This window comes from Macaca mulatta, chromosome 7 (assembly GCF_049350105.2).
Source record: "Macaca mulatta isolate MMU2019108-1 chromosome 7, T2T-MMU8v2.0, whole genome shotgun sequence".
Lineage (NCBI taxonomy): Eukaryota > Metazoa > Chordata > Mammalia > Primates > Cercopithecidae > Macaca > Macaca mulatta.
In genome coordinates, this window is record NC_133412.1 from 140,554,341 (window position 1) to 140,581,931 (window position 27,591).

At 47.6% G+C, this 27,591-nt stretch overlaps 1 protein-coding gene across 3 annotated transcripts; it reads right to left on the reverse strand.

Moving 5' to 3' along the window:
• Positions 1 to 174: 174 nt before the first annotated feature.
• Positions 175 to 27,066, reverse strand: PLEK2 (pleckstrin 2). 3 transcript variants are annotated; one of them, XR_001446305.3, is made up of 9 exons: positions 26,751 to 27,066; positions 13,996 to 14,160; positions 8,896 to 9,077; positions 6,609 to 6,700; positions 6,126 to 6,313; positions 5,790 to 5,891; positions 4,124 to 4,207; positions 1,256 to 1,496; positions 175 to 654 (listed from the first exon to the last, which is right to left on the reverse strand). XR_001446305.3 is itself a non-coding variant. In XM_001106525.5 (9 exons), exons 1-9 carry the CDS (start codon positions 26,790 to 26,792, stop codon positions 527 to 529), a joined length of 1,062 nt encoding a protein of 353 aa, XP_001106525.1. In that variant the 5' UTR covers positions 26,793 to 27,066; the 3' UTR covers positions 175 to 526. The 3 variants fall into 3 exon arrangements, 2 of the variants coding, with proteins under 2 accessions (XP_001106525.1, XP_077797327.1); XM_001106525.5 differs by having other exon boundaries at positions 1,418 to 1,496; XM_077941201.1 differs by lacking the exons at positions 13,996 to 14,160; positions 26,751 to 27,066 and adding an exon at positions 9,508 to 9,682 and having other exon boundaries at positions 1,418 to 1,496.
• Between the last annotated feature and the right edge of the window lie 525 nt (positions 27,067 to 27,591).

The following is a 27,591-nucleotide window of genomic DNA, read 5'->3' on the forward strand; positions in this document are numbered from 1 at the left end:
TAAAGCAAAACAATATTCTCTGAATGTACAAAGTTTGGCCACCATCCCCACTTTAAGATGAAGTATGTCTTAATGACAGAGATACTTGAAATGTTGCTTGAAAACTATAAAACTTTATATGGGACTCTAATAGCCAGAAACAAATGTCAGCTTTTACTAATTCCAAAGAAGTTAAGAGAGAACCGCATAAGAAGAGAGTTTTATTCAACATGGCATGGCCAGTGTAATTGTTCCAACAAAGGGAACCTACTTTGGTGCCCGAGGAAATGGCTGTTTGTGATGCTGGGGAAAAGTCAAGATGCTGACGCCTAATGGCTGTTCTAGCCTTTCCAGGTTTGTAACATGAAGATGAGGAAGGAAATGGCATCATTGCTGTTTGTAATCTGAGGAACTCTTCAGCATTCACTCTCCAAAGCAGTACGAAACTTACAAAGAAGTCAAAAGTCTTAACACACTCCCATTCTCCAGGAATTCCTGTCTGTGTCATCTGGTAGGAGGGAGGAATCCTGGTTCCCTCAGGTCCTTGTCATGTTAGCTTTTTGATAGCTTCAATCCACTCAGCTCGCTCAGCCTTGCTGCTGGCCTGAATGTAATAGTGTGTGTCATCCTTAGTAATCACTTTGAAGAGGTTTCCCTGGACATTCCCTTTAACCCCTAGGCAGAAAAAAGAGGGCGGGGGGATCAGTGATTGAATAGCCATGTTTGCTTTCACCTTGAACCAGCAGAAAGTCAACTGAGACATGGACAAAAACATACAATGACGTATTTATTAAAAGGTATACAGTTAGAGAATCCTATCAGATGAGGTCCCCTTTTCCTCCCATTCCCTGTCCCTCACCAGTGCCCTAAGGCCTGTCAATGGTTATGTCTGGATATTCCTGGAAGCCCTCTTGCCTGCTCCTATGCTCAAGATGGTAGCATGCTATAGATCTACCATTTCATTTACACCAAAGAATCCAGTATGTTTATGTTAAAAGCAAGCACAGAATTTGGAGTTTGATCTCAAATTGTTTAACTTATTGGAACCCCAGTTTCCACAGCCATAAGATGGGAATAATATCTTCTTACTATGGCTGGCTATTGTGAAATTCCTGTTACAATATATATTAAGGTATGTTGTTAACCCTAAAGCATTGTGTAAGCCTCAGCTATTATTTTTACGTGGAAGCTTACAGGCCATCAGCATAGAAACTGAGGGGAAAGATTAATAACATAAGGATTACTTAGTTGCATTCTTAAAACGCCAAGAACATACCCTTTGTTCAATTCTGAAAATCGCTTCAAAACTCACACCACTCTGTCTCATTGAGAAAGCCTTGCTCAGCTTCCAAAGCTGTCGTTTCATTAGTGGGACGTTACTGAGGTGCAGGAGGGAGGCCCCTGAGATCTTCAGGCCAGGGCTGAAGTTGCACCTTACCAGTGGGAACGCCATTATCCTCCAGAGCAGACACGAGTGAACCACGAAGAGAAAACCCACCCACTGGCCTGTTCTCTTCCTGCAGAGGAAAGGAGACCCAATTAGGAATTTGTGAATGCACTCCCCTTACAACTCAGGCCAGCTAAAGAAGTCAGTGCAAAATCATTTGTAATAGAAGATGAAGCTGAACTTGGACATCACATGGCCAAAGCTGTAGGCACCAGTAAGGAAGCTTGGGCCTCTGTTTCACAGCAGGCAGCAGAAGTGCCCACCAATGTTGTAGTTACCAAGTCTCGCAGACTTGCAAATTTGCTTTTCATTCCTGGAGATGTCTCAAACAGAGCCTCTGATCCAACATGCTGCACAGAAAAACATTCACTGGCTTCCTTAACCCTTGTGTGCATCTTACAAAGCAATCAGAAATATATATTTATAGTAATCATTTCTTTTTTGAGACAGAGTCTCACTCTGTCTTCCAGGCTGGAGTGCAGTGGCACAGTCTCGGCTCACTGCAACGTCTGCCTCCCAGGTTCCAGTGATTCTCCTGCCTCAGCCTCCCGAGGAATCGGGATTACAAGCACACGCCACCACACCTGGCTAATTTTGTATTTTTAGTAGAGGCGGGGGTTCATCATGTTGGCCAGGCTGGTCTTGAACTCCTGACCTCAAGTGATCTGCCCTCCTCAGCCTCCCAAAGTGCTGGGATTACAGACATGAGCCACCGCACCCAGCCATAGTCATCATCTCTGCAAAGTTGATAGATTCCTGCACATAGGACATCATTACACAAGTCTAGCATGTGCCTAGCATGAAACTTCGTGTGATACAAAACTGTGATTGGTGGTGTCCCTGGATGATTTAGGGCAATTTTACACACCACGTGCCTTGGGCCCCAGGAGCCCTTCAATTAATCAATAATCAACTTCATACTGCATGTTGGGCCCAGCAAGAGGGAGGGCAAAAAACAAAATGGTTAAATAAAATACTGGAAATATTTGTACTACTAAATGCTAATAGGAGGAAAGTTCAGAGAAGGAAGGGATCTGCCCCAGCCTGGAGGGTTCAAGGGCAGTCTCAGGGAGGACAGGAGACTTGAATTGGGCCTGGATAGGAAAGTAGGTCCCCGGGCAGGAGAGGGGCATTCGGCCCAAACAGGAGGAGGAGTGGGAGTAAAGTGGGGAACAAATTAATTGCAGAATGCCTTTGAGATGGTTCCTTATCTTGTACCTGCAGCCCAGAAACTTGGCAATTCTTTTATTTCCTTTGCACACTTGCTTTGAGTAATCTCTTCTGCACTGTTTCCATCTATGTACATATGTGAGCATTTGTGCGTGTGTACATATATATGTATATACGTATATTTACATGTATATGTACTTATAGATAGGTGTGTACAGGCACATATGTGTGTATGTACATTTTCTGTTTCCTATTTTAAAAGCTGAGACAAGGCCGGGCGCGGTGGCTCAAGCCTGTAATCCCAGCACTTTGGGAGGCCGAGACGGGCGGATCACGAGGTCAGGAGATCGAGACCATCCTGGCTAACACGGTGAAACCCCGTCTCTATTAAATAATACAAAAAGCTAGCCGGGTGAGGTGGCGGGCGCCTGTAGTCCCAGCTACTTCGGAGGCTGAGGCAGAAGAATGGCGTAAACCCAGGAGGCGGAGCTTGCAGTGAGCTGAGATCCGGCCACTGCACTACAGCCCGGGCGACAGAGCTAGACTCCATCTCAAAAAAAAAAAAAAAAAAAAAAAAAAGCTGAGACAGCAGACTCATCAGGGGCACAAAGAAAGTAGGTTAGGCTAGACCATGGTGAGAGTTAAATACAAAACTAAAGTGTTTTTTCATTTGTTTATTCCTTGCTTCAAACAGGATTTGAGGTAGCCAGGAAGGAAGGAGTTTGAACTCCATCCTGTAGCCAGGCCACCATGACCCACAGAAAGGTCAACTGGAGCTTTTTGGAGGCTCCTCCTGCCACATCCCTCGCCCTGGGCCCTCCTGTGGCCTGGCTGGGTCCAGGCAGGGGTTCCTGATTGAAGCTCAGTGAGGAAGGAACTGCCCACTCTTCACTATTTCAACAAAAACTAATGAAAGTCATACATCGCCCAAGACAAGGCTGAACTGCTAACTAAGGGGACCTTTTTATTTGCTTTTGACTGGAATTAGATCCACTCAGCATGTGGTAATACCTAGTATCAGAAACAGAAAAATGGTTCTTTTTAATTTGCCATCAAAATTTTTTAAAAAGCAAATTAGTAAATTATGGCTTAAATATTATATGGTGACAGAAACTTTTCAAAACATAGGTGGGGAAAAGCAGAGGGACGCAGAATTAATGGGGTCTCTGAATGGAAAGTGTGGAGAGGCTGGGAAGTGCCAGTAGGAGTCTCTGTCAGCCTACCTCATCCTCCCTACTCACAAAGCAGGCTTTGGGGAAGACCAAAAGATGCTTTTCCTCTGAAAATGATAAAGATGGGCCTCCCAGGGGAAAGTGGGGGATTAGGCATAGAAGAAACCGCTCAAGAAAAAGGCACCTATGTGATGACAGGGCAGAGCAGCTTGGACTGTGGAAGGAAAGGCAAGGTGCAGCAGAGGCAGGTGCCAGGGGAAGACAGGATGTCCAGCCAGCTGCCCGCTGTGCCAGGAGAGGAGTGTCTGGGGGCATCACAACACGGTACCAGCACAGAGCCAGCATGCGCACTCACTTTGGAAGGGTCGTAGTAATGCAGGAAAGCTGGATCCTTCCTCAGAACAAAGCGGCGCACCTTCCAGTTTTTCCTCTTGTGCCCCTGAGGCAAAGAAATGGTTCCAAGTTCATTGGTGATAGTTGCATGTCCCTCTCTCCTGCATCTATGCATGTAACAGCAAACCCCCAACAAGCCAGCCTGCTCCAATGGGACTACATGCTAAAACCAGTCCGCAGGAAACCTAAGGATAGCAATGACATCTCACAGACCTCCCTGCCAACACCCCCACTCAATGACACTTTAGCAAAAACGCCATCACCTTAAGTCGGCAGAGCCAAAGACAGTCCATGCAGAAGGAAAAGGGACACACACCACTCAGGGCATAAAGGAGGACAAGGAGGCAGGAGGTGTCAGCTGGGCTGGGAGGACACAGGTAAACTTGAGCCCAAGGGCACCAGCTAAGGGCCACGTCAGTCCAAAAACAAACCTTCAGCTGCATGTGTATTTGTCAGTCTACACATGTGCCTACATGTGCAGTAAAACCACTTTCACATTGCGCTTTAGGAAAAAAGCAAGTAATGATCAATTATATGATAAAACCTAAATGTGTAAGAAGCTGACATGTGCGTGTGTGTGTGTGTGTGCACATGTGTGTGTGCGTGTGTGTGTGTGACTTTCTTTGACCTCACTGGGAGGGCTAAGGTTAGATCACAAACCTTAGCCCTCCTAGTCAGGAACACCCTCAGAGTCCCTCCCACACCCTCCTCAAGCTCCCCTAGGGGCCTCTTTTCCTCCCCTTGGGAAGGACTCCTATCAGGCCCAGCAGAAGCAGGGCCTTGGCGCAGACAGGCAGCGGTGGGGATGATAAGAATCTAAGAGCAGATGAGGATCCTGATATGCAAGAAGCAGGTGACAGCAACAGCACATGCTCCGAGTAATGATGGGAGTGGCGCCAAGCCATGTACGTGCCCTCTGTGCGGACACACACATTTGCATGGTATACAACATGTGCACAAACACGAGAGCCGTGCAAAATGTCTGCTTCACTTCCTGTGCCAAGGACAGGTGATTTTGTTCACAGAATACCGTTTTTGTTAGGCACAGGTAGGAATGCCACAGGACACGGCTTGCCTCTGGTTCAACACAGCTGCTCTCCCAAACACAGTTTAGGAGTAGTGGCCATGGCCAGGCTTTGAACACTGAGCCTTACCATGGAGAATCTGATCTTCAACCTACCGACATGGTAGAAAAAATTGTTTTTAGCTCAGAAAGTGTATCAAGGGGGTGTGCAGAATCTCACAAGGGAAGGCAGAGACCCCAGGATGCCCCAAGGAACAGAAGGCCAGCAAATGCAAAACCTCAAGCCGGTCAGCAATGCCTCCAAGACAAATATGTGAAGCTGGGCAATTCTGTAGAAGTTGTTTTTTGATGTTGTGATAATTATGTGTGTATAGTACAGTTTTCCTGAACAGCCCTTGTGTCTGGCACACGTGTGTGTGTGAGCGTGAGCATGTGCCTGTTCTTTGACTTGCTTCTGGGGGCTGGCTGGGCTCCTGCTTTCATAGATTCTGCTATAATTGGTGCCCTCCAGCAGCCTCAGCCCTTCCCTTCCTCTGTGCTCACTGCTGCCTCCCCTAAGCTTGAGAACTGTCCATCTCTCTTCCCTGCTCCAAAGCAGCCATACCTGCTTGGCCAGGTAGCCTTGTTTCACCACCATGCCACTTAACTCCACAGTGCTCAGGTTAATTTCTTCCTTGGGGCTTATCTTCTTTTTGTAGCTCTCAGCCTAGGGGGAAAGAGGGAACAAAGACTCTGCTATAGCAAATACCCAGGCCCAAGCTATGGCGGCTGTCAGAGGGGAAAGGAAATTCTTCAGGACAGAAACCTCATTCTGCATCAGGATGAAGTCGTCCCCCAAGCCCAAGGTCTCCTCCCGTGACTGTGGACCCCAGGCCCCCACTCTGTTGTATCTTCCTTAACCTTTGCCCTGGTGGCAAGAAGAACCCACTCCCCAACTTACAAAAGTATACAGGGCTGTAGAGTCATCCAGGAACTGCTCGGCCAGATCCCCAGAGCGAATGGCTCCCATGCTTCGGACACCCACCGGCCTGAGGAAGTTCTCCTCCATGAGCATGGAGGCCAGGGTCACCGCCTCCAGACGGCTGGCCACAAAGCTGTTGGAGATGAGCCAGTCCACCAGGGAGGAGCCTGGCCAAGGGCAGCACCAGTCAGGCAACAGGTAACGGACCAGCGTCCTTGGGGTGTGTGGCCAATGACCTCACTGACCTTAGCCCTCTGGGCAGCCTCAGGGCTCTACCCAAGAGCAGACTGAAGGCCATACCTGCTGCATAGAGCTGTGGCTGCACACCCACACGTGGCCATCTCAGCCTGTTGCCCAGCAGGAAGCTCTGACCTCAATATAGGGTGGTCAAGCACACAGTTGAGCCCTGCATCACCATGTCCCAGGTTGACCGCCCAGCCCGGCCCTGGGGAACAGGCTCACCGAGGAAGGTCTTTTTGTAGGTGCTTCCCTGCTCCATGTTGGGGCTTGAACGGATTCCGGTGCTGCTATCATGCATCTTGTCCACAATGCGACTACACAGAAGGGAAGGCAAAGGAGAGGGAACCCTCGTCACGCTGGTAGGTACAAGGGAGGGTCCTGAGTCACTGCTAAGGGTATAAAGCAAGTGGCAAATGGTGTGACACACATAACAAAAAAAGGGGGTATAGGAAAGCAGCCTTTTGCATGGCCAGAGTGATGCCATCTTGAAGTGAAGCCACTGTGATGATTGATTTTTGTTTTTTGTTTTTTGTTTGTTTGTTTTTTGAGACAGAGTCTCGCTCTGTCACCCAGTCTGGAGTGCAGTGGTGTGATCTCGGCTCACTGTGACCTCTGCCTCCCAGGTTCAAGTGATTCTCCTGCCTCAGCCTCTGGAGCAGCTGGGATTACAGGCATGTGCCACCACGCCCGGCTAATTTTTGTAGTTTTAGTAGAGACGGGGTTTCACCATGTTGACCAGGCTGATCTCGAACTCCTGACCTTAAGTGATCTGCCCGCGTCGGCCTCCCAAAGTGCTGGGATTACAGATGTGAGCCACTGTGCCTGGCCTGATGATGGATGTTTGACTCCCGCATACCATGGTGTTCCCATAGCGCAACTCACCCCTCATAAAGATGTTTATCTAACCTCCCCAGCGGTCACAGGTTTCACAAGAAAGTCTGAGGCACGACTAGCTGCACATTTTCCCAAAAAAGCTTGCTATAGAAAGGATATTTTCTGGAGGACAAGTGTGGTGATTCACTGTCTCTTGGCCAGCAGAGACATCACTTCTGTTTGTAAGTCCCTATTAAATGCCTCTTTGTGAGAAACTGGATTTGTCAGCCTCTTTCTTCTGCCTCTCAGCTACCTTGTTCTTTGCAGGTAGGTCTGTTTATACCTCCTCACCACAGAAGGGGGTGTTCAGTTATGCATCAAAATTTGAGAGGCAGGATTTTCAGACATTTCTTTTCTTCTTCTTGCTTATCTAAATGTTCTAGTATTTCTATGCCAGACACATACTGCTTTTGTAGTAAAACCAAAGTGCTGTGACTTTTAACTTACAAACAAGAGTGTATGCTGGGCACAGTGGCTCACACCTATCATCCCAGTGTTTTGGGATACTGAGGTGGAAGGATCACTTGAGCCCAGGTGGTCAAGGCTGCAGTGAGCTATGATCGAGCCACTGCACTCCAGCCTGGGCAACAGATTGAGACCCTGTCCCAAAAAAAGAAAAACAAAAAAAGCCCCAAGGGTGCACAGTAGCCCACATGATTCTCTGTGATCCCCCTGCATCAAGTCCAAACCCCCTCAGCTACTTTTTGAACTATCTTTGAACCCACCTGCCTACCCACCCTTATCTGCAGCTGATCCTCCCTGCACCCACCAGTGTTCAGCAGCTCCCTAGACCCATAGGAGGTGTACAGTCAAGGTTTCAGCGCCTGGTGAGCCCAGGAATGGACTCATACATCTTTGATGGGTGTAACAGTTCTGTTGCCTGGGAGGTTGGTGGAGATTTACTGTGGTTTGAATGTTTATCCCAAAAATCATGTTGAAAATCCCCAATGTGGCAATATTGAGAGGTAATGCCTTTAAGAGGTGATTGGGTCATGGCGGCTCTGCCCTTGTGAATGGATTAATCCATTCATGGATTAACGGGTTAAATGAGTTAATGAATTATCATGGGAATGGGACTGGTGGCTTTATAAGAGGAACAGAGACTGCAGTAAGCATGTTAGCATGTTCAGCCCCCTCACTGTGTGATGCCCTGCACCACCTCAGGACTCTGCAGAGAGCTCCCATCAGCAAGAAGGCCCTCACCAGATGCAGCCCCTCAACCTTGGACTTCCCAGCCTCTATAATGATAAGAAATAAATCCCTCCTTATGAGTTACCCAATTTCAGGTATTCTGTTATAAGTAACAGAAAACAGACTAAGACAAGATTTTTAGGGAGCTGTGATGGAGGAGCCCTGAGCACCCTGGCTGAAATGGAATGGGGGTCTTGTGTCATGGAGGTGTGCAGAGGTGGCAGGAGCCACAAGAGATCCCACAGAAATGGGGCAGGTAGGTAGGGCCACTCCCAAGCAGAGAAAATCATATACACAGGACAGGAACAGCTGAAGGCCCTGAAGCACTGTGGTAGCACCAGCCAGGCTATGAAGCAAGCACAGAGCCCCTCCAAGGGGCAGGGTGCCCTGCCCACCAAACACAGGCAGGAAAGGCTGCCACAGAGCCCGGCAAGCAGGCACTCACTGCAGGCTGATGTGCGGGGGCAGCTTGAAGGAGTTTCTCAGGCTGTGCAGCTGCTGCACCTTCCCCGGCTGCCCTGCGTGAATAGCCCCGGTTATCTCAAAGGCCCAGGCATCCCGCTCCTCTCGAGAACAGGCCTCCAGGAAGTACTCTGTGGATGTTTGAGTCTTCAGCTTAATGAGGAGCTGTGGGAAGAGACAGCCAGTCAGACCAGCACGCAGGCAGAGCAAGAGGACGCCAGGCAGCAAAAATGACGGGACCCCGGGAGAATCTAGGTGACAGTGACTGCCAAATGCCCTGAGCCCTCAGCCACACAGCAGGTGGTCTTTAAAGATTCACTTGGACACCTCCAGTGACAGGAAGCTCACGGCCTCACACGGCAGCCTTTCCCTTGTGGACAAGGCAGTTAGTGTAGGGCCTGCTTCCTGGACATGCTAGCTGTGTTCTCTCTTCTAGAACCACACAAATGAAGAGTCACCTCCTATGACAGCCCCTACACTGAAGAGAGAAATGCCCAGGCTTCAAAGTCAGACCCATCTGAACACAAACCCCAGCTCTGCCACTTGGCTGTGGACTCCCGGGAACATTAGGAAATGACAGTATATTAATGCCTACCTCGAATGGACTGTTAGTCATGCTCCCTTCCGTCCTCTTTCCTTGTGTCTGAGCATCAAGTCTTTCACACATTTCTCATAGGATATAGTTTCAGCTCCTTCCCATCCAGGTCGCTTTGTTTTTTTTTTTGTTTTGTTTTGTTTTTTGTTTTTTTCTTGAGACGGAGTCTTGCTCTGTTGCCCAGGCTGGAGTGCAATGGTGCGATCTCAGCTCACTGCAACCTCCGGCTCCCAGGTTCAAGTGATTCTCCCGCCTCAGCCTAGGGAGCAGCTGGGATTACAGGCGCCCACCACCATGCCTGGCTAATTATTGTATTTTTAGTAGAGACGAGGTTTCACCATGTTGGCCAGGCTGGTCTCGAACTACTGACCTCAGGTGATCTGCCCACCTCAGCCTCCCAAAGTGCTGGGATTACAGGCGTGAGCCACCGCGCCCAAACCCATCCAGGTCACTTTGTGCTACGTGTTCTACACTTGGTCAACATTCTCATAAATACAGTGCATGGAATGGAACACACAGCTCCAGGAGAAGTCTGAGCCCACTGGCTGTGGGCAGCTGCAGGGCACTGTAGACTCACTCAGTGCTGTCAGAAGAGAATCTTTTTCATGTAGGCCACTTCTCTATCTTTTAAGTGCACATTTATGGGATTTTTTTGGATCAATTGTGGGATTGATAGGAGACTATTAATCGGGTGGTAGGTGGATCCATCACTTCTGTTGGAAAACAGAAGCATTTTATTTCATTCTGAATCTGTTTTCCAAAGGATTCTCTCCCAACTTACTTTGCTTACAAACTTAGTCAACGTCCCTCATCCAAACTAAATGGTGAATAAGACATGGCTGGGCTGGGCGCGGTGGCTAACACCTGTAATCCCAACACTTTGGGAGGCCGAGGAGGGCGGATCACGAGGTCAGGAGTTCAAGAGCAGCCTGGACAATGTGGTGGAACCCCGTCTCTACTAAAAATACAAAAATTAGCCCGGCGTGGTGGTGGGCGTCTGTAGTCCCAGCTACTCAGGAGGCTGAGGCAGAAGAATCACTTGAACCCGGCAGGTGGAGGTTGCAGTGAGCCAAGATCGCGCCCCTGCGCTCTAACCTGAGTGACGGAGAGAGACTCTGTTTCAAAAAAAAAAAAAAAAGACATGACTGGTTCGTGGTCCTAAAGAACACCACAGGCCGGGCTCAGTGGCTCACGCCTATAATCCCCAACACTTTGGGAGGCAGAGGTGGGTGGATCACTTGAGGTCGGGAGTTCAAGACCAGCCTGGCCAACATGGTGAAACCCCAACTCTACTAAAAATACAACAAGTAGCTGGGCGTGGTGCAAAATTGTGCCACTGAACTCCAGCCTGGGTGACAGAGTGAGACTCCATCTAAATAAAAACACACCCACCCACCACGGAGCTGCTCCTTCAGTAGTAGTAGCTTGACAGTGAGCTCATCACCACTGTGGAAAAACAGAGTTTAGCCAGCTTCCTGAACCCCTGTTGTCAGCCTGCAGTTCACCATTTCAATGAGCAGAATTTTAGGACACACTATAAAATTCCATGTAAAATTCTGACACTCTTTTTACACGTTCTCTAGTTTTAAAAAGTATGTGTGTATATATTTCATGATTTGTTCTTAGGGAATCTATTGGCTCCTCTTGATCTAGCCCAAGTACTCATGAACCAGGCAGGTGACAATTTGAGAATTTTATGTAGAATTTTTTCTTTTGAGTTAGGGTCTTGCTCTGCCTCCCAGGCTACAGTGAAGTGACATGGTCATAGCTCACTGCAGCCTTGAGTTCCTGGGCTCAAGCGATCCACTTGCCTCAGGCTTCCAAAGTGTTAAGATAACAGGCGTGAGCCACTGCACCCAGCTGTGTCTGGTCTTAAGATGCTAAAAGGAAGAGGATGCACAGCCCATCTTTTCCCAGGCTCAGCATCCTCCAATGGTCCTATAGCTACTCCAGCAGAAAACTACCCCTGCCTGACTTCCCACTTTTAATCAGTGACACCTCCAAGCTTGCAATGGAAATAATGGAATGACATTTCATTTGTGCAGCCTCCTAGGCTGGAATGATACTCGATGCCTCCTTTTCCCTTGTCCTCAACAGCCAGTCAGTCACCAAGTCCTGTTGACATTTCTTTCATAATGACTTCTCCTGTTCGTTTCTTCTTTTTGCTTTATTTAATGCCTAGATTATTTTAATAGCTCCTTTTGTTTTTTATTTGAGAAAAATATGAATTTACAGAAGAGTACAGAGGTAAACATAACAAATGCCAGTAAACCCACCACCCAGAATTAACCATCATTAATATTTTCTTATACTTAGAAGATTCCTTAATTGACCTCATTTGTCTTCAGTCTTTTTCTCTCCTGAACACGGCAAGTGTAGGAGAGTCAAAGAAGAAAAACATGATAAGAAAGAAAATGGTGAGATTCCTTTCTATGGACCTAGAAATCTTATTAGTAACTGAACTAAAACTAGTTCTTCCTTTTATTCTTTCTACACTTTTATTTTTTTCTCTGAGACAGAGTTTCACTCTGTCACCCAGACTACAGTGCAGTGGCACAATCATAGCTCACTGTAGTCTTGGACTTCTGGGTTCAAGTGATCCTCCTGCCTCAGCCTCCAAAGTTGCTGGGACTACCAACACCTGCCAACATGCCCATCTAATTTTTTTTTTAAGAGATAGGGTCTCACTATGTTGTCCAGGCAGGTCTTGGACTCCTGGGCTCAAGCTATCTTTCCATCTTGGCCTCCTGAAATGATGGCATTACAGGCATGAGCCACTGTGCCAGGCCTACATTTTTGTTTCTCTGAGATGTAGTCTCGCTGTGTTGCCCAGGCTGGTCTCAAACTCCTGGGCTTGAGTGATTCTCCCACCTCAGCCTCCTGAGCAGCTAGAATTACAGCCTTCATTTTAGTCTTTCTAAGAGAGTTTTCTTTTTTCTTTTTTTTCTTTTTTTTTTTTTTTTTTTTTGAGACAGGGTCTCACTCTGTCACCTAGGCTGGAGTGTAATGGCATGATCTCAGCTCACTGCGACCGCCATCTCCTGGGTGGGAGCAATTCTCCTGCCTCAGCCTCCTGAGTAGCTGGGACTACAGGTGCCTGCCACCACACCCAGCTAATTTTTGTATTTTTAGTAGAGACAGTGTTTCACCATGTTGGCCAGGCTGGTCTTGAACTCCTGACCTCAGGTGATCCGCCAGCCTCGGCCTCCCAAAGTGCTGGAATTACAGTCATGAGCCATTGCGCCTGGCCTCTAAGAGAGTTTTCATCAGACCATGCTCTCACTCAAAATCTTCAATGGCTCTCCATTACCTCCATCTGGCCCTAACCAAACTCCTATCACTCCTTTAGTGAACATTCCCCTTTGACCACACTGGAGGCCCTTCTCCCCAGAAGCCACACCCCCCTCTCTCCATGCATACTTTTCTTACTTTTACTCGAGACATTCTACCTGTCCAGAATGACCGCCTCTCTCCTTGTTCCATCTTTGCCCACATCTCTATTCCTGAAGCTTTGCCTGACCCAGCCTGAAACATCTTTTTCCTCTTCAGGGATGAAGGGTTCTCTGCAGCTCCTGATAGCTGTGGCATCACTGGAATGCCAAATGTTTTTCAATTAACCACTTGCTTTCCCAATAAAATGAGCAACTCTGTGAAGAAACAATCTTACCATTTTCTTCCTTGATTCCTCCATGCTTTGCAAATTTCTTGGCACATAATGGGCCCTTGATAAATAATTTATTGGGAGTTTTTTTTTTTTTTTTTTTTTTTGAGGAGTCTCGTTCTGTTGTCCAGGCTGGAGTGCAGTGGCGTGATCTTGGCTCACTGCAAACTCCGCCTCCCAGGGTCAATCTATTCTCCTGTCTCAGCCTCCCAAGTAGCTGGGATTACAGGCCACTGCAACCATGCTCAGCTAATTTTTGTATTTTTAGTAGAGATGGGGTTTCACCATGTCGGCCAGGCTGGTCTCAAACTCCTCACCTCAAGCAATCTGCCCATCTCGGCCTCTCAAAGTGTTGGGATTACAGGTGGGAGCCACTACGCCCAGCCTAGACTTTTTTAATGGTAGGGTTGAAGCCACCCCTTACTTCCGGAACACAGACCCTTCAGGGAATGAAAGCCATCATAGTGAATGAAGCCATCATAGTGAACCCCAAGATAGCAGTAATTACTCACATTGGTGTGGTGCCTGCCTCCTAGCCCACACAGTGCTCTAATACACCATGACCTTCATGGTCCTCACCACAACCATGTGAGACACTCAGGGGTAATTATTTAATCCCATTTTATAGATGAGGAACGAAGGCTCAGAGAGGTTTAGCTACTTGTCCAAGCTCACATACCTGGTAGGTGGCGGAGCCAGGATTTGAATCCAAGTTTTTAAATTCTCACTCTGAGCTCTTCCTCCTACCCAGACCACTTTCCCAAAGAGGCCAGAGGTGGGAAGGCTGTGGAACAGAGAGGAGTTGGACAGCAGGAGCTGTCACTTACCGGTCGGTTTTCATACTCCAGGCAGGGGCAGGTGATGGTGCAGCCATCCAAGAAGATCCGGCCCTTGGGAGGGGTCACTCTCCGACCCCCCTCAAGCTTGTAGTACACCAGCGTGTTCTGCCGAAGGATGAACCATCGCGCCTTCCAGTTGTGGACAATGTGGCCCTGTGGACAGACAAGAAAGCCCTGAGGTGAGGTGGCCAAGGGGAGGGGATGGTGTTCAGGGAGGGGTGTCCGGTGGCACAGGTAACCAGACTGTGCCGTGGAAGTGACTCTCCAAGGAAGACAGCAGGATTTGTGTCTGGATCTCTTTTGAGTATGTAGCAAAGACCTTTGGCACTGACCTTCTAGTTCCTATTTGGCCATTTTTCTGTTTATAAACCTTGAAAGAAACTACAAAGTAAAAAGAAGAGAAAAATCACTCACCTGTAATCCTACTGCTAGGAGACAGCCATTGCTAACCTACTGTATTTCCTTCCAGTCTTTTTTCCTTTTAGTTTTTGCCTTCTGGTTTTTTTAAAAAATTAAGATTATTTTAAATATAGTTTTATTTTCTAGTTTTTTTTTTTTTTTTTTTTTTTTTTAATTCTTGTTTTATAGACAAGGTCTCAAAAGAGACAGGCTGGAGTACAGTGGCATGACCTCAGCTTACTGCAGCCTCCCCTTCCTGGACTCAAGTGATTCTCCCACCTCAGCTTCCCAGGTGGCTGGGACTATAGGCGTGTGCCACCACATCTGGCTAATTTTTACATTTTTGTGTAGAGACAAGGTCTCACTATGTTCCCCAGGCTGGTCTTGAAGAACTCCTGGGCTTCTGTGATCCTCTCACCTTGGCCTCCCAAAGTGCTAGGATTACATACATGAGCCACCATGCCTGGTCCCTGTTTTGTGTGGCCTTGCTGAGCATCTTCTGACACCATTAAATTTCTGTAAAACATATTTTTAATGACGATTATGTGGATACATAGTTTACATGCCAACTTCTATTGTTCGTAACTGAGGCTGTTCCATTTTTTTCACTATTCTGTAATGAATATCCTTGCATGTAAATTTTGACCTGCATCTGTTTTTTTCCTTTGGATATACTCGTAGAAAGAATATTACTAGTGAAATGATGTGGGCAATATGAGGCCATGTATAGTCTCCCAGTGCTAAGGACTCTGACAGTCTTACCTAGCCAGGTGTGGCAGGTATAAAGAAAAGGGTAGTTTAGGTGGTTCTCAGGTGGCAGGCATAAAGAGAAGGGTCGTTTAGGTGGTTCTCAGGTGGCAGGCATAAAGAGAAGGGTAGTTTAGGTGGTTCTCAGGTGGCAGGCATAAAGAGAAGGGTAGTTTAGGTGGTTCTCAGGTGGCAGTCACATAGAGAAGGGTAGTTTAGGTGGTTCTCAGGTGGCAGGCATAAAGAGAAGGTAGTTTAGGTGGTTCTCACGTGGGTGGTAGAGCCAACGGACAGAACAGTCAGGTGAATATGGAGAGCCTATTTCTAGAACAGACCAGTGGATAGGGAAATGTCTTCTGACGGATCAGGAAAGAATGAGTTTAGTACACAGTCACGAAAGCACCTTCCTGGGATATTTCCAAAGCCCAGCTTAGGGCTAGGTTCTAACCAACAGAGGTGCTTTACCTGAATCAAAGTCCGTTGCCCCAATTTACTCATGTCCTTGCCTAGCACAGATTCATATCAAAGGCCCTTTTAGTTCTCAGTCTCTGGTGCTATGATTCTATTCCACACTCAGCACGTACTAAGAGCTGTTAGAGAGTCAAAAGTTGTAGAAGGAATCGTCTGCATCGAAGTTATTTGTGCATATAACTGAGCTTTGTGAGCACTGACTTGAACCCAAACAGAATTTACTGCTACAACTAAGTAAGACTTATAACACAGCCAATCTGGCAAGAGTTTATTAACATGTCTCAGTGTTATTTTTTTTTTTTTTTTTTTTTGAGACGGAGTCTTGCTCTGCTGCCCAGGCTGGAATGATGCAGTGGCCGGATCTCAGCTCACTGCAGGCTCCGCCTCCCGGGTTCACGCCATTCTCCTGCCTCAGCCTCCCGAGTAGCTGGGACTACAGGCGCCTGCCACCTTGCCCAGCTAGTTTTGTGTATTTTTTTTTAGTAGAGACGGGGTTTCACCGTGTCAGCCAGGATGGTCTCGATCTTCTGACCTCGTGATCCGCCCGTCTCGGCCTCCCAAAGTGCTGGGATTACAGGCTTGAGCCACCGCGCCCGGCTATCTCAGTGTTATTATGCTACGTGATGATCACTCTTTCCATGAGAGGGCTTGTGCAGTCCAGCGGAACTGCACATTTTTGCTGTCTTCACTTTGTTCCTTACTTACATCCACATGTAATATGGGCATTGACAGTTTTACCTTACACAAGCAGACATGTTTAAAGAAACAAAAAAGATTTGTCTTTGACTTCTCAGCTATTGGGGTTCTCTACTGCTCTGCACATAGCCCAGCCTCAGGTCCCCATTTCCTGTGACCACCAACCCCCAACTGCAGGGGTCCCGGGGCAGCACTAGCAGGACTGCTCTGGGATATCTGGGTGCTTCCGATTCCAAGGCAGTAAACTGCTGGCACCCAAGGCTGTAGCTTGAAGGGAGAGGAGAATGCAGTTAAGTTCATGGCATGTGGACTGGTGGGAGGTGGAGTAGAGGAGAGGGCAAAAGAATCTTAGGGCTGAGCACGGTGGTTCACACCTGTAATCCCAGCACTTTGGGAGGCCAAGGTAGGAGGATCACTTGAGACCAGGAGTTTGAGACTAGCCTGGGCAGCATAGTGAAATGCCATCTCTACAAGAAAAAATTAAAAATTAGCTGGGCATGGTGGCACACATCTGTAGTCCCAGCTACTTGGGAGGCTGAGGAGGGACAATCATTTAAACCCAGGAGTTTGAGGCTACAGTGAGCTATGATCACACCACAGCACTCCCACCTGGGTGACAGAGCAAGATTCTGCCTCTTAAAAAAAAAAAAAAAAAGTGGTATGGGATGAACTGTGTGCCTGTGTGCCTCCAAAATTCATATGTTGAATGCCTAGCCCCAGTGCCTGAGACTGGGAATGTATTTGGAGATATATTCCCTTTAAAGAGGGAATTAAATTAAAATGGGGTCATTAGGATAGGCCTTAATCCAATCTGACTAGAGTCTTTATAAGAAAAGGAGATTTAGATTGGGTGCGGTGGCTCAGGCCTATAATCCCAGGAATTTGGGAGGCTGAGGCAGAAGGATTGCTTGAGCCCAGGAGTTTGAGGCCAGCCTGAGCAACATAGTGAGACCCCCATCTCTATTAATAAAAATAAATAAATAAATAAAAATTAGCCAGACGTGGTGGCACATGCCTGCAGTCCGAGCTACTTGGGAGGCTGAGGTAGGAGGATTGCTGGGACCCAGGAGGTTAATGCTACAGTGAACCAAGATCACGCCACTACACTCCAGCCTGGGCAACAGAGTGAGTCCCTGTCTCTAAAACAACAACAATAATAATAATTTTAAAAAGAAGAGGAGATTTGGACACACGGAGAGCTCACACAGAGGAAAGACCACTGAGGACACAGTGAGGAGGTGCCATCTGCAAGCCAAGGAGAGAGAGGCCTCAGAAGAAACCAAACTGCTGGTACCTTGATATTGGACTTCTAACATGCAGAACCATGAGAAATAAATCTCAGTTGTTTAAGTCACCTATTCTGTGATATTTAGCTATAGCAGCCCTCACAAACTAATACGACAGGGAAAGGAAGGAGACTAGTGATATAAGAGGAGAAAAGTGCAACCAACAGATATTGGGCAGAAAATACAAATACAGGCCAGTGCGGTGGCTCACGCCTGTAATCCCAACATTTTGGGAGGCCAAGGTGGGCAGATCACCCAACTCCTGAGGTCAGGAGTTAGAGAGCAGTCTGGCCAACATGGTGAAATGCTGTTTCTGCTAAAAAATATAAAAATTAGCTGGGCATGGTGGCACGTGCCTATAATCCCAGCTACTCAAGAGTCTGAGGCAGAAGAATCACTTGAACTCAGGAGGCGGAGGTTACAGTGAGCCAAGATGACAGTGCCACTGCACTCCAGCCTGGGTGACAAAGGAAGAGTCCATCTCAAACAACAAAAACAACAACAACAATACAGAGATGTTATACTTTCCTGGACGAAATGTTACACTTCCCAGAGTCCCTTCCACTTAAGGAAGTTTCTGTCAGTTCCACGCATGGGGCATTGATGTATTTTTTTTACTTGACATTTTTTTATTTTTAATTTTTGTGGGTACATAGCAAGTATATATATATTTATGGGGTACATGAGATGTTTTGATACAGGTATACATTGCATAATAATCACATTATGGAGAATGGGGTACCCATCCCCTCAGGCATTTATCCTTTGTGTTACAAACAATCCAATAATACTCTTTCAGTTATTTTAAAATGTACAATTAAGTTATTATTGACTATAGTCACCCTGTTGTGCTATTAAATAGTAGGTCTTTCTCATTCTTTCTAATTAATTTTTTTGTACCCATTAACCATTCCCACCTCCCCTGCAGCCCCTCACCCACCCTTCCCAGCCTTTGGTAACCATCCTTCTGCTCTCTAAGTCCATGAGTTCAATTGTTTTGATTTTTGGAGCCCGCAAATAAGTGAGAACATGCGATATTTGTCTTTCTGTGCCTGGCTTATTTCATTTAACACAATGACCTCCAGTTTCATCCACATTGTTGCAAATGACAGGATCTCATTCTTTTTCATGGCTGAATAGTATTCCACTGTGTATATGTACCACGTTTTCTTTATTCATTCATGTGTTGGAGGACACAGGTTGCTTCCAATTTTGGTTATTGTAAACAGTGCTGCAACAAACATGGGTGTGCGGATATCTTTCAATATTCTGATTTCCTTTCTTTTGGGTATATAGCCAGCAGTGGAATTGCTGGATCACATGGTAGCTCTATTTATATATTTTTTTTGAGGAACCTCTAAATTGTTCTGCATAGTGGTTGTACTAATTTCCATTCTCACCAACAGTGTGTGAGGGGTTCCCTTTTCTCCACATCCTCACCAGCATTTGTGTTTGCCTGTCTTTTGGATAAAAGTTATTTTAACTGGGGTGAGATGATATCCCATTGTAGTTTTTTTGATTTGCATTTCTCTGATAATCAATAGTGTTGAGCACTTTTTCATAGACCTTTTTGCCATTTGTATGTCTTCTTTAGAGAAATACCTATTCAAATCTTTTGCTCTTTTTGCACTGATGCGTGTTAGACAGCAGTCAAACATGGAAAAACAAGATATTTTGGCAAGGACAGTAGCAGAAGAGCAGATCGTTCTGATACCCAGACCCAGAGTTATCAGGGACAGGTGGCAAACAGTGTCAGCAGTGATGCTTCCAAGAGAAACATCTTCCAACAGAAATGACACCAACCGGGTACTGTGGGTGTTTTTGTCTGACTGTATGGTCCCCGGCTCTATAGCATCCCAGCCAAATATTCTCTGACCTGTCAAATATTCCCAAGTTTTTATATGTCCTCCAAGAAATCCCTTCTGTTCAAAGTCACTAGAGTGGAATGTGTTATAAGCAACTGAGAATCCTAACTGATAGCAAAGGAGAAAAGTCTGAGGAGAAAAACTGATGACAAAAGATGTACTGTGTAGGCAAGAAATTCAAAGAAGCTGGTGGCCCTCATGAAAATGTTCATATCTACTTTCAGTGTTCAAAAATACCACTTTGGGGATCTCTGTTAAGTAAATAATCTAGAATATGAGACTGGGTGCAGTGGCTCGCGCCTATAATCCCAGCACTTTGGGAGGCCAAGGAGACAGGATCGCCTGAGCCTAGGAGTTCAAGACCAGTCTGGGCCCTATAGTGAGAAGTCATCTGTACAAAAAAACACAAAATTAGCTGGGTGTGTTGGCACACTCCTGTAGTCTCAGCTACTCAAGAGGCTGAGGTGGGAGGATCACTTGAGCCTGGGAAGTCAAGGCTGTAACAAGCTGTGATTGCACTACCACACTCTAGCCTGGGCAACACAGTGAGACTGCCAAAAAAATTTTTGAAAGAAAATAATATAGATTATAGAAAAGGTTGTATGTATTGACACTTATAGAAACACTGCTGACCATAATGAAAAAATGAAAAATAATCTAAATGTATATGGTAACAATGTAGTGCATGGTGTAGCCACAGTGCAAGCATTCCAATCCTAAGAGATGGTAGGCCACTGGCCCAGCCTTCAAGGTCAGACTCAGCAGTCTAAAGCACCAAGAATAGGTGGCAATGTCTTTGACATGATCAAAGCACTTTTACTCATATTACTTCGCATGACACCTAAAAAAAATCTAGTAGCCACACGCAGCTGTAGTCTCAGCTACTCAGGAGGCTGAGGCAGGAGGATTCCCCAAGCCTAAAAGTTCAAGTCCAGTCTGGGCAACATAATGAGACCCTAAACAAAACTAAACAACAAACCTCTAGTAGTAGTATTTTAGAAAATACTTCTAAATATTTAAAATTTCGAGCTCAGTGTGGTGATTCGCACCTGTAATCCCAGCACTTTGGGATGCTAAGATGGGAGGATCACTTGAGCCTAGGACTTCAAGACCAGCTTGGACAACATAGCAAGACCTACTCTCTACGAATAATAAAAAAATTAGTCAAGTGTGGTGACATGTACTTGTGGTCCCAGCCACTCAGGAGGCTGAGGTGGGAGGGTCATTTGAGCCTGGGAGGTCGAGGCTGCAGTAAGCTATGATCACACCACTGCACTCCATCCTGGGCAACAGAGTGAGACCCCATCTCAGAAAAAAATGTATAGTATATAAGTATTTCTAATACTTAAGTATTTCCTGTAGTTTAGAAAATTTCTGGAGGGGTACCCCAGAAATGTAAACAATGTTCACCTCTAAGGAGTAAGACTGGATACAGAGTAATAAGAATGGTGGCCAGGTACGGTGGCTCATGCCTGTGATCCCAGAACTTTGGGAGGCCAAGGCAGGTGGGTCACCTGAGGTCAGAAGTTCAAGACCACCCTGGCCAACATGGCGAAACCAAGTCTCTACTAAGAATACAAAATTAGCCAGGTGTGGTGGCAGGCACCTGTAATCCCAGCTACTCAGGAGGCTGAGGCAGGAGAATTGCTTGAATCTTGGAAGTGGAGGTTGCAGTGAGCCAAGATTGCGCTCCAGCATGGATGACAGAGCGAGACTCCATCTCAAAAAGAAAAAAGAAAAAAAAAGAATAGAAACTTGTTTTCATTTTACATCCTTGAGTACTGTTTTAGTTTGTTTACTAGTATGAATGCATTATTTTTATCATGAAAAATTGCATTTAAATTTAAATACACAAAAATCCTGAGGAGATGATTAGGGAAAACATTCATTCATTCATTTAATAATCAATTATTAATACTATGGCACCAAGGCAAAGATGAACAAGACTCTGTCCTAATCCAGTGGGGAAGATAGACACTTACCCCACCCAGTATGAAAAGTTCCAGGACAGATGACTGGCGTGGCCTCAGTGATCCCCTCTTTCTGGTGTTCACGCCCTTGCGTAGCCTCTTTCCACATTTTACTAGGGTTCGTCTGTGTGACTAATATGGCAGAGTGATGGTATCCCAATTCTGACATTAGGTTATAAAGGTCTTCTGAGGCATCTTATTGGCATTCTCTCTCTTTCTCCCTTTGCCTCTCTCTTTCCCTCTCTCTGGTTATTTGCTATGAGAAAAGCTAGCTGCCATATCCTAAGCAGCCCGATTGAGAGGTGAGGAACCAAGGCCTCCAGCCAACAGCCATGTAGATGAGCTTAGAATTGGACCCTACAGTCAGTCAAGCCTTCAGGTGACCGTCACTCTTGGCTGCAGCCTCACGAGAGACGCTGAGCCAGTCTTGCAGCTATGCTGTTACTGGATATCTGATGCTTACAAACAGTGAGATGACAAATCTTGCTGTTTTAAGAAGCTTGGCCAGATGAGGTGGCTCACGCCTGTAATCCCAGCACTTTGGTAGGCTGAGGGCGGGTAGATCACTTTAAGTCAGGAGTTTGAGACCAGACTGGCCAACATGGTGAAACCCCGTCTCTACTAAAAATTCAAAAATTAGCTAGGTGTGGTGGTGGGTGCCTGTAGTCCCAGATAGTCAGGAGGCTGAGGCATGAGAATCACTTGAACCCGGGAGGAGGAGGTTGCAGTGAGCCAAGATGGCGCCACTGCACTCCAGCCTCGGTGAAAGAGCAAAACTCTATCTCAAAAAAAAAAAAAAAAACCTAAATTTTGGGATAATTTGTTACACAGCAATCAATAATTAATATTGGGCATGATACAAACCCCAAGGAGGAGCTCAGGAGAGGCTGAGGTGGAGTTAGGCACATTCCCAGGAGTGATACTGGGGCTCAGTCTTTCTGGTTGTGTGGAGTTAGGCAGGTCAGGAAGGCAAGGAAGGGTGAGCATAGGACCCCTGCCACTTTGAGGAAACTCCCCGTAGTTCTATATGGCTTGGACTCCATAGGGGAGGTGATGAGGACCAAGTCAGCAAGGGCTTCAGGTTCTGTGCCACAAAGTTTGATCTTCAAGGGGAGTCCTTGAAGGATTTTAAGCAGAAAGACAGCAAGCTTACGTTCTCATATTAAACAGATCACTCCAAACACAGCAGCAGAACAAAATAGTCAAAGGAAGCAGGCGCAACTGGAGTGGGGTGCTCAGCTGGAGGTTGCTGGAATAGTCCATGAACCTGGCAGGAAAGCAGCACCAGTTCTGCTCTGCAGATAAACCACACCATGCACAGAGTGGTCCAAAACCACCAGGCAAAGTGAGTCACAGGCCAATAACACAATGGTACGCTGAAGAAGAACCCAGGCCTCTCTCCACCTGGACACTTGTCCCTGGGCAGAGAGTAGCCTCTCTCTTAGGTTTCTTGTCTGTAATCAGCTGGCTGGAGCCAGAGGCCAGCTGAAGCAGGGGGTGCTTGGAGTTCCCTAGATCCCTTTTGGAGGGAAGGACAAGGGGCCCATAAGCTGGAATGGCACCTCGGGGAAGGGCTTACGAGACACAAAATGTCACAGCTGGAGAGACCCTAGGAAAAAGCCTCCTCTATTCCTTAACCTTATTACTATTACATTTTTGAGACGGAGTCTTGCACTGTCGCCCGAGCTGGGGTGCAGTGGCACGATCTCAGCTCACTGCAACCTCTGCCTCCCAGATTCAAGCAATTCTCCTGCCTCAGCCTCCCGAGTAGTTGGGATTTGAGGCACCTGCCACCACACCTGGCTAATTTTTTGTATTTTTAGTAGAGATGGGGTTTCACTATTTTGGCTTAGGCTGGTCTCGAACTCCTAACCTCGTGATCTGCCTGCCTCGGCCTCCTAAAATGCTGGGACTACAGGCATAAGCCACCACACCCGGCCCCAACCTTATTTTTTAAAATTAAAAAAAAATATATTTTTGAGGCAGGGTCTCATTTGGTTGCCCAGGCCAGAGTGCAGTGGCATGATCATAGCTCACTGCAGCCTCAAACCCCTGGGCTCAAGTGATCCTCCCACTTCAGCCTCCCAAGCAGCTGGGACTACAAGCGAGCACCACCATGCCTGGCTAATTATTTTATTTTTTGTAGAAATGAGTTCTCATTTTGTTGCCTAGGCTGTTCTCGAACTCCTGGCCTCAAGCAATCCTCCCACTTTGGCCTCCCACAGTGTTGGGATTATAGGTGTGAGCCACCACACCCAGCAGACCCCTAACTTTAAAGATAAGGAAACAGAGGCCCAGAAAGGTCTTGCCCAAGGCTCTATAACCCTGAGAAAAGCAGAGATGCCAGCTGGGCCCAGTGGTGTGTACTTGTAGTCCCAGCTACTCGGGAGGCTGAGGCGGGAGGATTACTTGAGCCTGGGAGGTCGAGGCTGCAGTGAGCCCTGCTGATGCCACTGTACTCCAGGTTGGGAAACAAAGTGAGATCCTGTCTAAACAAAATAAATAAATAACAGCAGGGTGTGGTGACTCACACATCTAATCTCAGCACTCTGGGAGGCCGAGGCCAGAGGATCACTTGAGCCAGGAGTTTGAGACCAACCTGGGGAATAGAATGAGACCTCATCTCTACAAAAATACAAAATAAAAATAACTCTTTGTTACAAAGCTTTTACAGAGCTTTACAACAAAGGATAGAGCCCTACACATAAAATTTCTAGGCCAGAGCATGTTCACATTGCAATGCTATTCACAATATGAGCCCGGCAGGAACGCCTGGCAGTGCTTCTGCCTCTTCTCCCAGGAAAAGCACTGCTGCTCAAGGCTCATCCCCCACTTCCTTCCCCTGACTCCCCTGAGAGCCAGGCCCAATGAGCTTCCCTGCATTTTGCCTGGAACTCGGCTTCTTTCTTGTCTGGGCAGGATTAAGAGCCAACTCTATCGTGTCCCTGCCTGTCTCTGGCTTCACCTTCACCGGTGATGACTGCTTTGCACTCTGGCTTCCAGCTCAGGCCCTGCCCCACCTCTGAGCTCTTAACTCTCCTAAGACTATGGAATTCCCCTGCCACAGCCTGCAACTTCTCCAGTGGACATAGGGACTGCTATTGCCATCTAAGAGGAAAGGGGATATGGGGGGTTGAAAAAGTTGGGATTGCTCAGCAAGCTGGGACCACAACAGGGGTTCTGGGGCCACATCCTTCGCCCTGCAGGGAGGGGTGTGGCTTCTGCTTGCCTCAGGGTCAGGTTCCATCCCAGTCCTTGGGTTTGGCTGGAATGAGCTCTAAGTATTTCAGCCAAGCCCCATCTTTTCCAAGGGCTTATGGGGACCAGACCTGTTGACTCTCCTCATTTTCTGCACCCTGGATTCCCTAACCAGGCCACTCAGAAGAGAACTCCCATTCTTCTCCTGGCGATATCCTGGGAGCTCTGTGGCTCTGCCCTTAGCCCTCCTCTGGCTCTCGGCGTGGTGAAGGTGGTAGGGAATGATGGAAGGTAAACCCCAGGAACAGGAGGAGGCCCCCAAAACTCCCAAAGCTCTGTCAGGAGGATCTGTCTCCATGTTAACTCCCTCCACAGGCCTTACCAGGGCCCAGCCACCAACGGTGCCAACCAAAAGTCCCATGCCCAGCTCTCACTCTCCCTCCCACCTCCCAAGCTGCAGTTAAACAGGAGATCAGGACGATGGAAGCTCCCCATGTGTAGTCTCTCTGAGGTGCAGCCACCTCCACATGCTGCGAGAAACCGGCCTATCAGTTCAGCCACAGTGGCAAGTGGGCGTGGCGCTTTGTACTGTGCTATCCAGTCTGACCCTTGATCTGGCATCAGCTTCTACCCTCCTTGCTTACTGTTTCCAGCAAACAGCCACAGCTCTCCTGTATCGAATAACGTGCAACATCATGTGTACACATTTTGTGGGGAAAATGAAAGAGATCCGAGACTTTAGGACTGATCCAGCCATGCCGGGAGGCAATGAAAGGAAGGGCCCCTCATCCCTCTTCATTCCCCTCTCAAAGCTGAAAACTCAGTAGAAGAACCAGAAAGCTCAGCCCTGGATTTATATGTCTCTTTGCTATGCCATCATGGCAGTATAAATGGTTAGTGTTAACGTCATTGTTCAAATTGTGCTCCGTGTGGTGGCTCATGCTGTTATCCCAGCACTTTGGGAGACTAAGGTGGGTAGATCACTTAAACCTGGGAGTTCAAGACCTGCCTGGGAAACACGGCGAAACCCTGTCTCTACAAACAAATACAAAAATTAGCTGGGCATAGTAGTGGCATAGTAGTGGACACCTGTAGTCCCAGCCACTCGGGAAGCTGAGGTGAGAGGATCACCTGAGCCTGGGAAGTCGAGGCTGTGGCGAGACAGGATTGTGCCACTGCACTCCAGCCTGGGTGACCCCGTCTCAAAAAAAAAAAAAAAAAAAAAAAGGTCAAATTAGGAAAAAATTTTGAAATAACAAACTTCCTTTTGCAACTGCTCTTTTGTTCATCTTCTACCTTAATCCCAGGCACCGAGTTTTCTGTTTGCACTCGTGCTTGCCCTGGGGGTGGTGGGGAAGGACTGAGGAGGGAAAGTCAGAACATGCAGTTCCAGTCCCAGCTATTACTGGCTCTGGAGCTCTGGGCAAGCTACTTCATCTTTCTGACCCTGTTTCCCCATCTGCAATAGAGTGATGTCAATACCCACCGTGTATGGCACTCGGGAGGCAGGAAAAGGTTTGGGTCAACCTGAGTGGGTCTGATCCCGATCCTGGCTCCACCACCCACTGCCTCCACCACCCTGAGCAAGTTCCCTAACTCCTCTGGCCTTCGTTTTTCCCCTTGATGAAAGGGGGGCAGTTAGGTACCACTGACCCCATAGGGCTGCTGAGAGGATGACAGTAGACAATGTCCAGGGCTGGCCAACAGTAAGTGCTTAAAACATATAGTAGCATTACTCCTTCTTAACAGGTTGTAAATTATAGAGCACGCCTATGTTATCTTAGTAAATTTTATTTAAATATCATACCATTCATAATATTTTAACAAGTTTTAATTAAGACACACGCTTCGGTACCCCTGCCCCGGCTCCATATTGCGCTAACCAAGTGGAATTCTCCTCCTGGCCTGTGCGCGCAGCCGCTGCTCATCCCGCGTCCCCTCGGACGTGCAGCTCTGCCCATCAGGGCCACAGGCAGCCCGGTCCCACCATGGGGGTTGGGGATGCGGACGAGAATATGCCCGTTCCGGGGCGCGCGTCTGGCCCCTCTCTAGGGAGCCGCGTCGGCGGGGCCCCACCCGGCCAATGTCCCGAGGCTCGTACGCGCACTCACCCTCTTGACCAGGAAGCCCTCCTTGAGCACGCCATCCTCCATGTCGCCGCCCGCACGCCAGGGCCACCCCAGGTGCGCCGTCCCCGCGCTTCGCGCTCCTCGGCACCCGCGCGGCCCGCGCAGTCAGCGGCCACGGCGCCCAGGAAGCAGCTCCGACGCGGTTGGGCGACGCCTCCCTGGCCCGTGTCCAGAGCCTGAGGCCCCGGGGCAGGAAGTCAGACCAGGTCGGGATTTCTGACGTGACGTTTCCACCCAAACGTGCTCCAGGGTCGGTGGTTGGTCCTCCAGGTACAGAGCGGCCAGCCCCGCCCTATCCAGGTGCGCCCCGTGCCCCTCACTGTTCCAGTCTCTCTGCTCAGCGTCCTTCTCCAGGTGCTTCCCGGGCACTTAGCACATTGCCCTCAAGGAACGCTTATCGAATTGAACATAACCGAAAGGACCCCAAGATTTGGAGCCATTCCTGTGCTCATTGGAAGTAGGAGATGGGACAGTGAGTGAGCCGAAACTGGTTTGGGAACTTTATCCTGGCCTCTGATGGGGGCAGAGAAGACCTCTCAGTAACAGGAAGGTCACAGTTTTAAGGAGGCAGGCACAGTCTACAGGGCCCCCTGTCCCCAAGATATACCCCGCTCCCTCAAAAAAGATGAAGCCAAAAATTCCATCATTAAGGACAAAATTTAAGGGGCCGCCAAGGAGTCCAGTAATCTAGATAAATTATATACACAGAGAGATGATAGGTTTTTTGTTTTTTTGTTTGTTTTTAGAGACAGGGTCTTTCTCTGTCACCCAGGCTGGAGTGCAGTGGTGTGATCATAGCTCACTGCAGCCTTAAACTCTGGGC